The 16,230-nt window shown below is 40.8% G+C and overlaps 1 protein-coding gene across 4 annotated transcripts in view; it reads right to left on the bottom strand.

The window, feature by feature from the left end:
- EOGT (EGF domain specific O-linked N-acetylglucosamine transferase) overlaps positions 1–16,230 on the bottom strand; it is a 42,862-nt gene that overhangs the window by 12,478 nt on the left and 14,154 nt on the right. For all 4 annotated transcript variants that reach the window (XM_043886996.1, XM_043886997.1, XM_043886998.1 and 1 more), the window contains 6 exons: positions 13,745–13,851; positions 10,095–10,198; positions 4,331–4,423; positions 3,913–3,984; positions 2,365–2,451; positions 1,768–1,836 (listed from right to left, as the gene is read on the bottom strand). In XM_043886996.1, coding sequence (XP_043742931.1) covers positions 1,768–1,836; positions 2,365–2,451; positions 3,913–3,984; positions 4,331–4,423; positions 10,095–10,198; positions 13,745–13,851 — 532 coding nt within the window. The remainder of the gene's footprint in view (positions 1–1,767; positions 1,837–2,364; positions 2,452–3,912; positions 3,985–4,330; positions 4,424–10,094; positions 10,199–13,744; positions 13,852–16,230) is intronic.

Genomic DNA, 16,230 nt, shown 5'->3' with positions numbered 1-16,230 from the left:
CAAGAGCATCCACGCGCCCTGCGAGGCTGGATGTGAGAACATGGACGGCTGCAGTGCAGCACCCATTGGTGGTACCTTTCCACTGGACTTCGCTCCAGCAGTTGACCGATGGACAGGGAAGGAAAGTGGTTAGCCTCCTCCCAGGTGAAGCTGGGTTACAGCTATGGAGTGTTCTCTGCCTATGAAGTAGGCTCCCTTCCCTCCCCCACCCCACCCTGTTACTCTGCTTACCAGCTGGGTGAACTTGGACATGTTTTTTTAACCTACAAGGTTCAGTGTTCTCGTTTAGAATGGAGAATAATAATAAAATACTGATATTATTTGTCTGCTGGGAGAGTTGATGGACAGGCAGAGGGAACACATGCTTGGCACATACTTGCATCCAAAACGTGTTACCTTACCAATAAGTACTACTCATCTGCCTACTAACGACGCATCTCATCTGTCCACCCCACAGTGCATTACTTGATACATTTTTATTTCCAGGTCTTTAAAACATACATACACACGCTGTTCATTTCTTCCATCCACAGAGCTTGCAATCGATGCCTCATTACAACATATGTTCATGTCCTCCATAATCCATATGTGTCTCGAGAAGAGATGCTAATTATACAATTTGGATCAGCCTCTTAGGCATCCAAATTAACTTGTGCCAAACATTTTACCCATCAAAAGCTGCCCCCAAATTCCCTCCCATCTCAGGTCCGCTGAAGTGCTTAGGCTAACAGCCCAGGAGTTCATGCCTGATTCCCAGTACCTCTCCTGGCCTCACCGAGGCTATAACTTTACCCTCCCACAAGCAGCGTCATAGGCTCTGTCTCCAAGACATATCCCGAAACCATTTATCTTGTCATCCCTCCTGTCCTCCCCTTCATCTAAGCTCTTATCGGGCCAACAGCTCTTAATCAATCTCCCCGTTCCTATTCTTGCAGCCAGAGTGATTTACAAACAAATAAAGGAGTCGGTTTTATGCCTCTCTATTTGCTACTGTGACAAATTACTACAAACTTATCATCTTAAAACAACACAATTTATCCTCTTACAGTGCTGTAGCACAGAAATTTGACACGCTGAGACAGAAGTCTCAGTGGGATGAAATCAAGGTATACACAGTGCTGCGCTCTTTGCAGAGTCTCTAGGGGACAATCCTTGTCTTTTCCAGACATCTAGAAACCTTCCTATTGCAAGCACATTGCCCTGTCCTGCTCTTCAGGGAGCCTTCCATTGCAATCTTGTTGAAATTAAGTATAAGTTATGAATTGATGCTGCTGAAATGAGTCAGGAAGCATAAGAGGGGAACAATTTCTAAGATACCCATGAAAAGGATGAGGACTTTTCCAACTTTATCTGCAGCTGGAGGCCACAGTCTTGCCACACTCCATCTACCATCTGCTCAAAGATATTCTCCCATTGCTCAGCTGTTAGTTTGTCCATAGACAAAATGTTTGGCAATCCATGGCAGCAAAGGCAGGACTCAGGCAGTTTTGTCTGTTTCCACTCTGAGTTGGTGCAGAGGAAAAGTCTATAGTAAGGCAGAGCTCATTTAGTAATGTCTGGTTTGATGACTTCCAGTAGAAATCTAATAAATGAACTGGGTGCAGCCATCAAAATATTCTAAAAGCTAATAATTTCAAACCAAAGCATTTAGTAGGGTATGAAAAAAAACAAAGCACATTACTCATAGGAAGTTAAATTCAATATGTTGCTATTAAAAACGCATACCAAAAAAAAAAAAAAAAAAAAAAACGCATACCAAAAACTGACCTCATTTTGGTTCAGTATTTTCCGATACTCTGTGCTCCGTGCAAGAATGGTCACTCGAATTTTTCCACCCTGTGAAAAAGGCAAAATATTGTTGTGTATACCTGGACAGATAACTAAACAAAACTTAAAATGGGATTTTCACCAAGAGATAAAACTCAATAAGGACACCTTTATGGAACTTTTTTTTTTCCTTTTAGCCTGATTTCTTCACAGTTCTCCCAGGGGATAAAAATGTACTCACTTTAGCCACAGGAGGCAAAACGCACTCATTACACTACTTCTGTTTGTTCGGGTATATGTGTGGGCTGGGTGGGAGCTTGGGAGAAGAAGGGGAGAGATAGGGAAAAGAAAAGGAAAAAAAAGTACATTCTTCCACTATCTCTTAGTTTATCAAAATTTCCTAGGTTGTTGACATCTGATTTCAAATTACTCCAGGTCAGAATTTCTGGTTAACCCAGAAAACACTGTCTGCTGATGATCTCCTTTTTCTGTAAAGATGATACTAACTTTTTTTTTTCCTTTTTTTTCCCATGATACGGACTTTTATCAGGGGGTGAAGAGTCGAGCCCACCTCAGAAGCCATAATGCAGCCATTACCTTGGGACCCTCTTGTGTGATCTTCAGTCTGTGCAGTACATGCTGGGAAAATGCCCTGAATAACCCGGTATTTTGACACCCAGAGATCTACAACAAAAAACAGTATTTCCTATTACAATGAGTAATTTCTGCATTACTATTTAAGATGGTCTCAAGTTAATCAGCAGTACTATCTTAATGGCCATCATCAAAAAATCTACACACAATAAATGCTGGCGAGGATATGGAGAAAATGAGGCCCTCCTACACTGTTGATGAGAATATAAACTGATATAGTCATTATGGAAAACGGTATGAAGATTCCTTGAAAAACTAGCCATAAATCTATCATCAGTTCAGTTCAGTCGCTCAGTCCGACTCTTTGCCACCCCATGGACTGCAGCATGCCAGGCTTCCCTGTCCATCACCAACTCCCGGAGCTTGCTCAAACTCACGTCCATCAAGTCAGTGATACCATCCAACCAACTCATCCTCCATCATCCCCTTCTCCTACTGCCTTCAATCTTTCCCAGCATCGGGTATTTTCAAATAAATCAGTTCTCTGCATCAGGCAGCCAAAGTATTGGACCTTCAACATCAGTTCTTCCAATGAATATTCGCCCATTCCAGTCCATTTTAGTTCACTGATTTCTAAAATGTCGATGTTCACTCTTGCCATCTCCTTTTTGACCACTTCTAATTTACCATTGATTCATGGACCTAACATTCTAGGTTCCTATGCAATATTGCTGTTTACAGCATCAGAATTTACTTCCATCACCAGTCTGGGTCTAGGTCATCCCATACGACCTAGCATTCCCACTACTGGGCATATACCCTGAGAAAACCACAATTCTAAAAGACACATATACCCCAATGTTCACTGCAGCAATATTTATAATAGCCAAGGCATGGAAGCAATCTAGATGTCCATCAACAAATGAATGGATAAAGATGTGGTACATACATACAGTGGAATGAAAAGGAACGCATTTGAGTCAGCTGTAGTAAGGTGGATGAATCTAGAGCCTCTTACACAGAATGAAGTAAGTCAGAAAAACAAGTATCATATATTAACAGATATATGGAATCTAGAAAAATGGTACTGATGAACCTAGTAGAGAATGGACTTGTAGACATACCAGGGGAAGGTGAGAGTGGTATGAATTGGGAAAGTAGCAATGACATACATTCACTATCACGTGTAAAATAGGTAGTTAGTAGGAAGTTGCTACATAACACAGGGAGCCCCGTCTGGCACTCTGTGATGACCTAGAAGGGTGGGATGGCGGAGGAGAGGGAGGTTCAAACGGGAGGGTAATGTGTGTATATATGTATGTATATATATATACACATACACACATATATGTAACTATGTGTGTGTGTATGTGCATATATATATATATATGACTGATTCACACTGTTGTGTGGCAAAAACCAATAAAACACTGTAAAGCAATTTTCCACCAATTAAAAAATTTTTTTTAATTTTTCTTTTAAATGGTATCTTAAAATCCACCAAGAATCAATTCTCTGAATATGACTGTCAACTACAGATGACATGCTTACCAGAGGGGTGTTATAGAACAGCCCGTATCTCATCCGGGGAAGTAAGGAAAAAATAGCTTCTTTAAAACATACCTAAGAATGGAGATAATTTAAAAAGAAAGAGAATTACAATCTGCATCCTTCACACTAAAACAGCAATTTTTTAATAGAAAAAATTAATCTCTATTTTGCATTAAAATATTTTGATTAGCTAATTATTTCAATCAAATGGCATTCATATTTTGAGAAAAGTTATGGGGAAAAGTTTTTAAAAGCTACGTGGTTAAAATAATCATGATGATTCTAGTTATTACAAAGAAACTAAGGAGTTAGAAATCAATGATAATAGCTCATAGAAACCCAGATTAAATATTTATTTGATGAGTGAGTCATTGGTGATGACAGGTATTTACAGGCATTTCAGTAAAGCTTCCAGTACCCTTTTGGAGTCATAAGTTTTCAAATGTATAACATCATAATCAGTAAATGCTTTCCATGTGTCGGAGAACAGGTCACCATATCCATAGGAGCTCTGAAAGTGGAAACAAAGTAAGTTAGGGAATGCGGCTAAACCTGGCTTTTCAAAAACATCAGAAAACACCTGAATAAGCTTGTTAGTGAACCAACAACCTGAAACACAGTTCAAAAAATCCATAGAAGAAAAATGGATTTTCATCTTGGGCCTGAGCAAGTCCCTAGTTTGATGTAATAGCATCAGAAATAATCCTCACAATTATAATTTCAGTCTGCTAAAAATGTTTTGTTTTTCCACCCTAGCCCTTTTTATTCTCATGTCCTTGAAACTGGAATCATTGTGGGGTTTTTTCCTGTGAATTTTCTATCCAAACCACACAACACATAGACACATTACCTTCTGCACACACCAGAACATGCACGGGGGCAAAACTCATCAGAGCAGACAGAATGCACTTTTGGCATGCTTATGGAATCTAGAAACATAGTACTGATGATCTATTTACAGAGAAGAAAAGGAGATGCAGATGGAAGGACTGGTGGACACAGCGGGGGAAGGAGAGGGTAGGACAAATCGAAAAAGGAGCACTGACATATATGCACTATCATGTGTAAAGCAGTACCCAGTGGGAAACTGCTATATAACACAGGGAGCCTAGCCTGGCACTCTGTGATGACCCAGAGGGGTAGAATGTCAGGGAGATGGAGGCCCAAGAGGGAGAAGACACACACACACACACACACACACACAGAGTTATGACTGATTCATGTTAACATATGGCAGAGACCACCACAACATTATAAAGCAATTATCCTGCAACGGAAAAAAAAAAATCTGAGAGTAAGAAAATGCTTTGAAAGTTTTAACATTAAAAATATAATGTTAGTAACTCTAGGAAATGATCTCCCTATTGATTAATGAGTAATATTTGATAATTCCCTTTGACATTAATAAGAGTAATGATAATAGTATCTTGCATACTTCCTACATCCCAGGCGCTGTTTTAAGAACTTGACATTATTAACACATTAAACCACTGCGCTAACTTCATGAGTGAGGGAATACCATTATTTCTATTTTACAGATGAGGAAACTGAGACAAAGTTAAAGTAATCTGCCTCAACTGTAGAGCTGCTGGGTTTACAGAGCCGGGATTAAATCCAGTCTCTTTGGTTCCAGACTCCATACATGTAACCTGTATATGGCAGAACTAGTTCTTTCTGGACATTTATCAAATACATTTCATTTTTTAAAACTAGAAATTAATTAATACTCCATCAGCTGAAGGAAGGAGGTCAATTTATTTCAAAATGGCAGAATTAGATGGAAAAACTCAGCCAAAAGAAATAAAAAATACATACTGTAGGGTTACATTCAAGGTCTCCAGCTGGTTACACATGATATTCATTATGTCCATGTCTTTTTATCACTACAGCATTCTTTTTTTTCAGATTTTGAATATTTTATGTTGCACATATTAGAGTCATTTCAAAGGTATTGAGAACTGTTAGATGTGATGATAAAAAATAAAAATTCTTTCCTTCAATGGGTCTCCGGTGCTGTTCTAATAAAGGCCCTTCTCAACACCATCAAAAATTACATGTTCCTGTTTTGGTTCAATAATAAATAAAGGGTAATTAAAGAAGTGATTCTAGGCAGTTTCCTGAGATAAAATACTTGTGATGAAATAAGATGAAATAAGGAAAATTTAATAATACAGTGATCCTGGCTGGTCCCTTTTCAGAGATGGCATGTGTTATTCAGTAATAATCACCTCGAGAAGCTTCTTTCTCCACATCCCTCAAATTCAAATGATTTGCCACAGAAGAAGGAGGAACTTTTCCAGTCTTATGTTGAAGAATATTTGGACAGTCTTAAGATGACATAAAATTTCCTCCTGTGTCTATCTCAAACATAAGACAATCTATGACTTAGAAATTCCCCTTAAAGGAATCTGCCCTTCAGAAATTCTAGGATGACTGTGTAAAGATACATGTATATGAAAAAGATGTTCAGGACAGAATTTCTGTCAAGAGCAAAGAACTGGAAACAAACTAAATGTGATCAGAGTAGGGGCAGAGGGAGATACATGCACTAAGGCATTCCTGGTGGCTCAGGCAGTAAAGAATCCACCTGCAATGCGGGAGATCCAGGTTCAATCCCTGGATTGGGAAGATCCCCTGGAGGAGGGCATGGCAAACCACTTCAGTATTCTTGCCTGGAGAATCCCATGGACAGAGGAGCCTGGTGGGCTATAGTCCATGGGGTCACAAAGAGTAGGACGTGACTGAGCAACTAATACTTAGACTCTGACTTTAAGGCGTCCACCAAATCATCCATTATATCCAGCATACAGAATAGCATGTAACTATTAATAATAAAGAAATAATTCTCCTAAATATGCTGACCTGGAAGTATGCCTACTGCATAATGTTAAGTCAGCAATATGAGAGAATATATTTTATCTTCTATAATGATACAGACATATTCTTATACAAATTTATACTATATATATATATCCTTATGTAAGTCCTTGTATAAGTGTTGTATAAAGATGTGTTTACATTTTTTAAAATAAAGTCTTGCAATAGATTCTCACATATGCTAACTGCAATTAACCTTCAAAGGAAATGGAATTGGAGGAGATAGAGGAGACTTTAAAAAAAAAATTTTATATACTTCTGGGTTGGCTGAAAGCATTATAACTTGGTCTTAGTTGTATAATTAAAAATAGTAATAATAAAGCTATACTACACTTCTCAGTACAAGGAAAAGGCGGAAAGCCTGCAGTAAGCCCCCTGGTGCTCCTTGCATAAGAGCAACCCTGCCATGCCCAGAAATGCGTCTCCAGGAGCGCCCCGGGCGCGTGGCTCCAGGTCAGCAGCTACACTGCCGAGGTCTGTGCAGATGAGAGGGGCGGCCTCAGAGGCTTCCCTGTGGGGAGAGTCTGTAAGCTGATCTGAAGTGCAGCGCCGCCAGCTCCCAACTCCTCCTCGGGGCACACAGCTCGTCCAGGGCCACAAAGACTGGTTCCAGGGCAACACCGTCCACGGCAGGGGGGTTCAACTCACGTCAGCCTAGGGTGGCAGAGCTGCTTCCCTCAAGGCCTTCCCAGCAAAAGAGAACCAGGTGGCAGCCACAGGACACCTCACCACCACCCCCAACCTCCCGACAGGTTTCTGGGGCCTCCAGCAAAAGAGAACCAGGTAGCAGCCACTGGACACCTCACCCACCGACATCCTCTCTACAGGCTTCTGGGGCATCTCGATTCTGAAACAACCTGGTACTTTCCTGTCCTGAGACCCTGACTGAGCCACGAGCAAAGGCCTCTCTGACCAAGAAAACAGGTTCTAAATGGATGCACAGAGAAGAGCAGAGGAGGGAGGTCACATCAGGGCGGCCAACTTGCTCAGCTAAATGCACCCTGCGAGTACAGGCAGTCAAGGTCAGGCCGCACTAACATCATGTGTCCCATTAACTGAGTTACTGGTGAGCACCATGGTGGCATTGTATCTATTCACTCCACCCCAGCAGGCTCAGAGAAGGGGAGAAGCTGTAGATGCTGGCTCAGTTTAATTTACTCCACTAGAGGAAGACACCGAAAAGCACGCAACGAGATACAAGGAAGCTTCTGGAAAACTTTCCGTCAACTTAGCAATATCTTCAGGGAAGTACAGGGAGACGAGGAAGCACTGTGGTTGCAAGGCTCAGGTCTGAAGACAGACCGCTTAGATGGGAACCCTGACTCCACCCCTCCCCGACTGTGTTGTCTTAGAAATACTACCACCTCAGCTTCCTCATCTATAAAATAAACAAATAAAAACCCTGGCCCACCAAGAGTTGTGAGCATTAAATATGAGAACATCAGATGTAAATGAAAAATAAAAAAACCCACAAGAACCTTGAGTTAATCATTCAGAGCTACTGGGAGCCTGTGCATGGGACCTAGAAACCACAATCATATACAAAAAGAGGAAAGAAAGGGACAGCAGATCCCATTGCTCAGAAAAACATTTCTAAGAAATAGAACTGTGGTGGCAGCAAAAGAGGGAAATGAAAATACGTGCAAAGAAGGAAAGCAAAAAGTGAGCATTAAGTTGCTGGGAATGTTAGAAACAGTTCTCATCAGGCTTGAAATCAAACTATAGGGCTAGGGAGCCATGATGACGAAAACCTCTTGTCACAGCTCTGCTACCAGCCCCCCATCAGCAAAGAAAGTGTTATCAAAACAGTTCCCCTTCTGCAAGACAGCCTGACCTCAGTTCACGCTGCAGCTCTGCCCTCTGGAACCGGACAGCATGCCTGCACCGTGTGCTAGTGATTCTAAAAGACACCTGACGGGTTCTCTGAGTGTGGAGGGGACAGAGCTCAAGGACTCCTGTAACTGGCTTGCCTCTCGGGATCCTGGTGGCGTGGCCAACGCAGTTGTTTCAGAAGATCCTGGCCCTGGGGCACCTGTACCTGTCCCGGGGGAATCACGTCTCCCTGCACCTGACCTGTGCTGTACAGGCTGAGAAGAGTCCTGAGAAGCAGTGCCTGATGCTGCCCTGCCAGCAAGCTGTAGTTCCCCTGCACCATCCTTCTCAACAGACTTGGGGTAAAAGGGGGCCTATGAGCATCCTGAGCATTGTAACGTCTGGGTGAACCTGAGGGTGGGTGTTCTTGGTTCTCGGGGGGTGCTCCCACTTCCCAGGTTAGGCAGCCTTTCTCATGCATACTATATGCCATGTCTTCTCCAGCCCACTGTCACGGTTAACATTCAGAGCACACGTGCTGTGGGTCAGGCACTGTGACTGTCTGCACATGATACGCTTTATCCTCAAAACAACACTGACAAAAAAAAAAAAAAAAACACAACACTGAGGTAGAAACTGTAATTTCATAGGTGAGAGTACCAGGGCAACTTTGGGATGACCTTGGCCAGTGGAAGGGCCAGCTATAGGAAAAAAAACACGTGAAAGGCAGACAAAGGAAGAGAAGAGGGAAGAAAAGATGCACGGAAAACAAATAAGCCCACAGCAGAGGTGATTCAACACGTGTAGCTACACGCAGGCCTAACACTCAGATACATCCGACACAACCTGGCACGAAGCAGGAAACAATAGGAAAGGTGCAGTGAAGCAAAGCGGAAGGCAATCAGCAGAGGCCAAACTGTGAACAGAGGCAGGCGCTTCCCACCCAGGGATCACAGTTTAAACAAATGATGATCTTTTATGCTCGCCTCAAAGGCACCCTGAGCTCGACCTCCTCAAAGCGTAGAAACCAAGCTTCTACAACCTCATTCTAAATTTCAAAAACATGTGCATCTTCCCATATGTACTGTGGCTGTGGTTCAGTCACTTAGTCGTGTCCGACTCTTCTGCAACCCCATGGACTGCAGCCTGCCAGGCTCCTCTGTCCACAGGATTCTCCAGGCAAGAATACTGGAGTGGGCTGTCATTCCCTCCTCCAGGGGATCTTCCTGACCCAGGGATCAAACCCACATCTCCTGCATTGGCAGGTGGATTCTTTATCATTGAGCCACCAGGGAAGCCCAGCCATATGTACACCTACACGTAAATTCATCCACACGGACTCATTCACACCATCTGCACATGCGTGAATGTGTGTGTACATGTGTAAATGTAAGCGTGTGCATCTTAGAAAACTCTATTACATAAGATCAGAGTCAAACCGGTACTGAGCAAGGTAAAGACAGCACTGAAGCAGAGAGCCAGTTCTTACTTACTGTGTCCCACATCATGACGTACACGTCTGTGCTAAAGGAATTGTTAACATGCTGAGTAATGTAAAGATTGATGAAATCACAGAAGTGGTGATACATGTTAACACCTAGGATTGGAAAAAAAAAAGAAATTCACGTCCATTAACCCCAAAAGAAACGATTACACAATCTTTATTCTACCTATCTACTTACAGTATGGTAGACTTTTAGCTGAAATGAATCAGTGGAAAATTAACAACTTTCCAAACATAAAATGTTCAATACACAAGTGTCTTCAGTTGACAGATTGATTATGCTCAAACATTCATTTTTAAATCGATAATGTGAAAATTAGGAATGCATTTTCCTTACACACTAAGAAATAAATGATCATTAAGTTCCCAGAAAAAGTAACAGAAGCTTCTTTAGCTCAACATGAGAACTACAGAGCCATTAAGACTAATCACTATTTTTATGGCCTTTTATTTTTTAAAATCAATCGACACCTGCTCATGATGGTACTGGCAATGATGGCAACTATTAACATTTTGCTATTTTTCATTCCTGTCCCTTTTTCTCCTTTTAATCACTACTTATAATATTGCTTCTTGGGAAAATAGTAACCAGTTATCATTTAAAGAGCTGAAATCTCATGTCCTAATTAAAAGTGTAAGAACTGTGGACTCAGAAGAAGAGGTTGAATTATGAGCAACATTCTCAGGTTAGTCTGTAAATTCCAAAGCTTCAGCTTCTCTACTGGAAATAGGAAGTCAATATACTTAGATGCCAGCTTTTAGGTAACATACCTAGAGGAGCCAGCCCAGTGCCTGGCACAAGTGAAAACTTAGACCAGCTGGAGCGTGCTGGGTCAAAGAGGAAAGGGGAGGGCGGTGCTGCTCTTTGTAAGTTCCTAAGAATGGCATTCATAAGAAACAACTGTATAAATCTAAATGGGATGAAATTCCAAGAACTGACACCTTAAAGGAAATGTCAATTAAAAGATAAACAGTGACTTTCAAAAGCAGAAATCATAAAGTATTCTGACTTCATTCCTATAGCAAATAATAACACTGTATGCCAGAAACTAAGAGGAAAAAGGACTCCATTTATAAAAGTCAGGTCATTACACTGTACACCTTCAACATAAACAGTGCTGGCTATCAATTATATCTCAACAAAGGAAAAGGAAAAGAAAAAAAAAAAAAATTACTCCCTTCTTTTTAGACCAGTATCTTAGATGAATGTTTGGAAGGACTTTATAATTTTCACCCAGAAAAATCCTGCCAAAGAGCACATTTTCAAATAAACAAGGAAAATGATGTCTTATGACAAGCCGTCTCCTTTTCCCAGATTAGCACACAGCCCACATTACTTCTCATGAGTCGTTCAGCAAATTTATAACACTTACTGAGGGAGGCCGAATGCACGAAACAGCAGTTGGTGCCAGGAGGATTTATAAAAGAGGGAGAAAACGTAGGCTCTGTCATCAAGAAACAGGCCCCACATGAGTACTGTTCTGAGGAATGCTCATTTTCTCAAGGTAAGGGTTAATATGGGGGCATCTCTGGTGGCTCAGTGGTAAAAGAATCTACCTGCCAATGCAGGAGTCATGGGTTCGATCCCTGATCTGGGAAGATCCCACATGCCATGGAGCAACTAAGCCTGGGCCCTAGAGACCATAAGCCACAACTCCTCCTCCTCGTCCCCCTTCTCCCCCCGGCACTACCGAGTCTGTGTTCCACGACAAGAGAAATCACCGCCAATGAGAAGCCCGGGCACAACCACTAAACAGTAGTCCCCACTTGCCATAGCTAGAGAAAAGCCCGTGCAGCAACAAAAAGCCAGCACAGTCAAAATATATAAATAAAATGACATAAATTATTTTTTTAAAAAAGAGCAAAAACTGTTTGATGTATGTTTATGAGATTTGCTCACCTGTTTTAAAAAAAAAAGAGTTAATATGAGAAGGAACGTGGGCTGACAGCGTTAAGTTGGAAGAAAAAGGCAGAGTTATAAACATAGGAAAGAAAGCCTGCAGATCTACCCTAGCCTATTATTCCAACCTTATATCCTTTATTGCATAAATAGCTACATAAATTCAACCATTTGCACATGTTCAATCCTTCCTCAGGCAGATCAGTGTTTTCTTTGCTCCATTTTAGCCTGCATATTTTAAAAATGTGTTGGGTCCTTGAACACAGCATTTTCACCTGCTCGTGTTTCTAAAACCTAAACCTGTCTGGTTTCTGAACCTCAGGCTTTGTCATGTAAGAATTACGACTTCAGGAAGCGGAGCACATTAAAAATATGATCAATAAATTAGAGGAATTCTGAAATATTCGTGACAGGGGGCTATTTATATTTCATCGTTAAGCCCAGCCTCTCATGAATTTGGATGTGGTGTGGCACAGAAATCTCCATTTCTTGTAATGAGAAGGATAATCAGGTATGATTTGTGTTTCTTCTCTCCAGGGCAGCAAGTTCACAAAGCAAAAGCTGTGCTTGCATGTGGAAAATTAAAAGTTTTAACTGTAAATAGGACAATAATTTTAACTTTTTTTTTTCAAGAATATATGCCAGGGCTAACTTCCAAAAGAATTTCAAGTTAGCTTTAGTAATGGAGACAGTATCAGAAAGTCCACCTGAAGAGGCCACAGGCCTTCCTTTTCCACCTACACTGCATACAGGGCTCTTAATTTTTAAAAAGTTCTACTGAAGCACTAGCTAAATCAAGGGATTAGAGAAACCACATGAGGTAAATTTAGTTGCAAAAGGGGTACCCAGGCTTTCTCTGCTCATCTTTCGATTTTCACTGAGTTATTTGACAATGATGTAAAAGTTTCTTCTAGCATGCCAGTACCTAAAACAGTGGGAAGTTCAAATTAGTTCACTTTTTCAAGAGAAGAAAGCAAAAAGTAAATCTACTGTTCAATGTCACGTTCTACCGTTGTTCAGTCACTAAGTCATATGTGACACTTTGCGACCCCACGGCTTGCAGCATGCCAGGCTTCCTTGTTCTTCACTATCTCCTACAGTTTGCTCAAACTCGTGTCCACCGAGTTGGTGATGCCTTCCAACCACCTCATCCTCTGTCGTCCCCTTCTTCTCTTGCCCTCAATATTTCCTAGCCTCAGGGTCTTTTCTAATGAGTCAATTCTTTGCATCAGGTGGCCAAAGTATTGGAGCTTCAACTTCAGCATCAGTCCTTCCAATGAATAGTCAGGGTTGATTTCCCTTAGGATTGACTGGTTTGATTTCCTTGCTGTCTAAGGGACTCTCAAGAGTCTTCTCCAGCTACCACAATTCGAAAGAATCAATTCTTAGGCACTCAGCCTTCTTTATGGCCCAACTCTCACATCTGTACATGACTACTGGAAAAACCATAGCTTTCACTATATGGACCTTTGTCAGCAAAGTGATGTCTCTGCTTTTTAAAACACTGTCTAGGTTTGTCATAGCTCGTCTTCCAAGGAGCAAGTTTTTTTTTAATTTTGTGGCTGCAGTCAACATCTGCAGTGATTTTGGAGCCCAAGAAAATAAAATCTGTCACTGTTTCCACTTTTTCCCATGTATATGCCATGAAGTGCTTCCCAAAGTTATAGGAACACATATGTCAGTAAAAAGGAACAAAGCCGCATTAACCAATAAATAAAATAGATAAATTAACTTCTCACCTGCATCTAGTTTCATGAAGTAGGTTGGTTTTTCAATAACAATGTCACACTGAGCATCTTCTACAGGTCTGAAGTTGAGTTCAGTGTAGCTCTGTAGCTCCGCAAACCTGGAATTAAGAATCAGGAGATGCTTTCAAAGGGCTCCTCCTAGATCTCTTGTTGCAACACTGTAATTCAGGATCTGTTCATTAGGTGCGTTTTATTTCCAGAAAATACTCATAAACACACGCGAAACTTCTCAAACTTACTAGTACTTACGCAGCTTGATATCAATTTTAATGTTGAGACAAGAAACAAAAATGATTTTAAATTTCAGCCTAATGTGCAAGAGCAACTGGGACCATTTCTGACAAAGAAGAAATTTCCACAGGGTTGGCAAAAAAAATCTACCAGTAAAGTGGAAAGATTCAGAAAGGTTTCTTGCAGTCTGGCAAGGCTCAGTAGGAACACTGACCCAGAGAACCTTTTTGGATTCTGAGAAAGACGGCGTTCCAAGAATTATCAAGTACTTTGGGAAAAACTGCAGACAACTACGTTTCCCAGAAGAAAGAAAACTCTATTTCTCAGAAAACCACTTCTGAAGCCACTTGGTACAATTTTCTTCCATACAAAAGAAGACAATCACAAGTTAATCTACAGATCATTTGTAAACTTTTTATCTTTGAGACTATATGTGATGTAAGACAAGTATCAAAGAGATCCTTTTAAAACACATATAACGCCAAAATGTTTATTCCAGTGGTTTCAAAAATATGTCCACAAATTCTTTGATACTTCTCCCTTCCAGAGGTGGAGATGAATTCCCTGCCCTGGAGGATGAGCTGGAGTTAGTGATTCACTTGTAATGAACAGAATATGGCAGAAGTGATGGTGATCACTTACGGTGTGACCATCAGGGTATAAATATAAAGACTGAGGCCTCCATTTTGGGCCATGCTTACACATGCTCTCTCTCAGACAACATGATCTTGGGGAAGTCAGCTGCCAGGCTGTCGGCAGTCTCAGGGAGAGGCCCATATGGTAAAGAAATGACACCTCTAGCCAACAAGCAGAGAAGAAAACCTAAAGATAACAGTTACATGAGTGAGTTTAGGAAACAGATTCTACAGGCCCAGCTGTGCCTGAACCACACAGCTAAGCTGCCCCCAAATCCTGGCTGTCGGAAACTTTGTGTGATAAAAAATCTTCACTGTTTTATGCTGCTAAATGTTTGAGTAATTTATGATACAGCAATAAATAATATACATAAATATACCCTATCAAAAGATACTAGGAAACAAATGTCAAATATTTGATTTTGGATCTCAGATATCAAAGTGTGCTAGGAATAGAATTCCCCACTAGAAAAGAGGAACGCCTATTGCAAAAGTCTCTTACATGAAGTAAGATCTTGCACTTCAAACTCTAACATGCCACATAAACCTGTGAAAGGCAGTTTTCCTGAACAGTTTGCTTAGCATGAACGTTTGACATCAAAAACGCACTCAGAAGAAAAAAAAAGAACACTCTTTGAGATAAATCTTAACTATATTTTTTTTGGATCTGTCTCTTCTTAAAGCAAAGGAAATAAAAGGAAAAATAAATAAACAGGACCTAAGTAAACTTAAATGCTATTCCACAGCAAAGGAAACCCTCAATGACATGGAAAGACAACCTAAGAATGGAAGAACATATTTACAAATGATATGACCAATAAGAGGTTAATATCTAAAATATATCAACAGTTCATACAACTCAACATCAAAAAACCAAACAACTCAATTAAAAAATGGGCAGAAGACCTGAAGAGAAATTTCTTCTAAAAACAATACACCAACAGCCAACATGAAAAGATGATCAACATCACTAATGAAAACATGATCAACATCACTAATCCAGGAAATGCAAATCAAAATCGCATCTGTCAGAATGGTTATCACCAAAAAGAACACAAATAGCAAATACTGGTGAAGATGTGGGGAAAAGGGAAACCTCCTTCACTGTTGGTGGGAATGTAAATTGGTGCAGCCACTGTGTAAAACATTATGGAGCTTTCTCAAAAAAATAAAAATAGAGCTACCATATGACCCATGAATTCCACTCCTGGGTATATATCTGAAAAAAATGAAAACACTAATTTGAAAAGATACCTGCACCCCAATACTCACAGCAACATTATTCACAATTGCCAGGATATGGAAGCAACCTATAAGTCCATCAAAAGATGAAAGGATAATGAAGATTATATACATATATAATGGAACACTAGATGTGACAGCTGATCCATAAAGAAGGCTGAGCACTGAAGAATGAAAGTGAAAGTCGCTCAGTCACAGTCACCTCGACTCTTTGTGACCCCACAGACTATACAGTCCATGGAATTCTCCAGGCCAGAATACTGGAGTGTGTAGCCTTTCCCTTCTGCAGGGGATCTTCCCAACCCAGGGATTGAATCCAGGTCTCCTGAATTGCAGATGGATTCTTTACCAGCTGAGCCACAAAGGAAG

Source organism: Cervus elaphus, chromosome 24, assembly GCF_910594005.1.
Source record: "Cervus elaphus chromosome 24, mCerEla1.1, whole genome shotgun sequence".
In the NCBI taxonomy this organism is placed as follows: Eukaryota; Metazoa; Chordata; class Mammalia; order Artiodactyla; family Cervidae; genus Cervus; species Cervus elaphus.
Note: the sequence above shows the minus strand (reverse complement) of the source record. Positions and strands in the feature narration are given on the sequence as shown.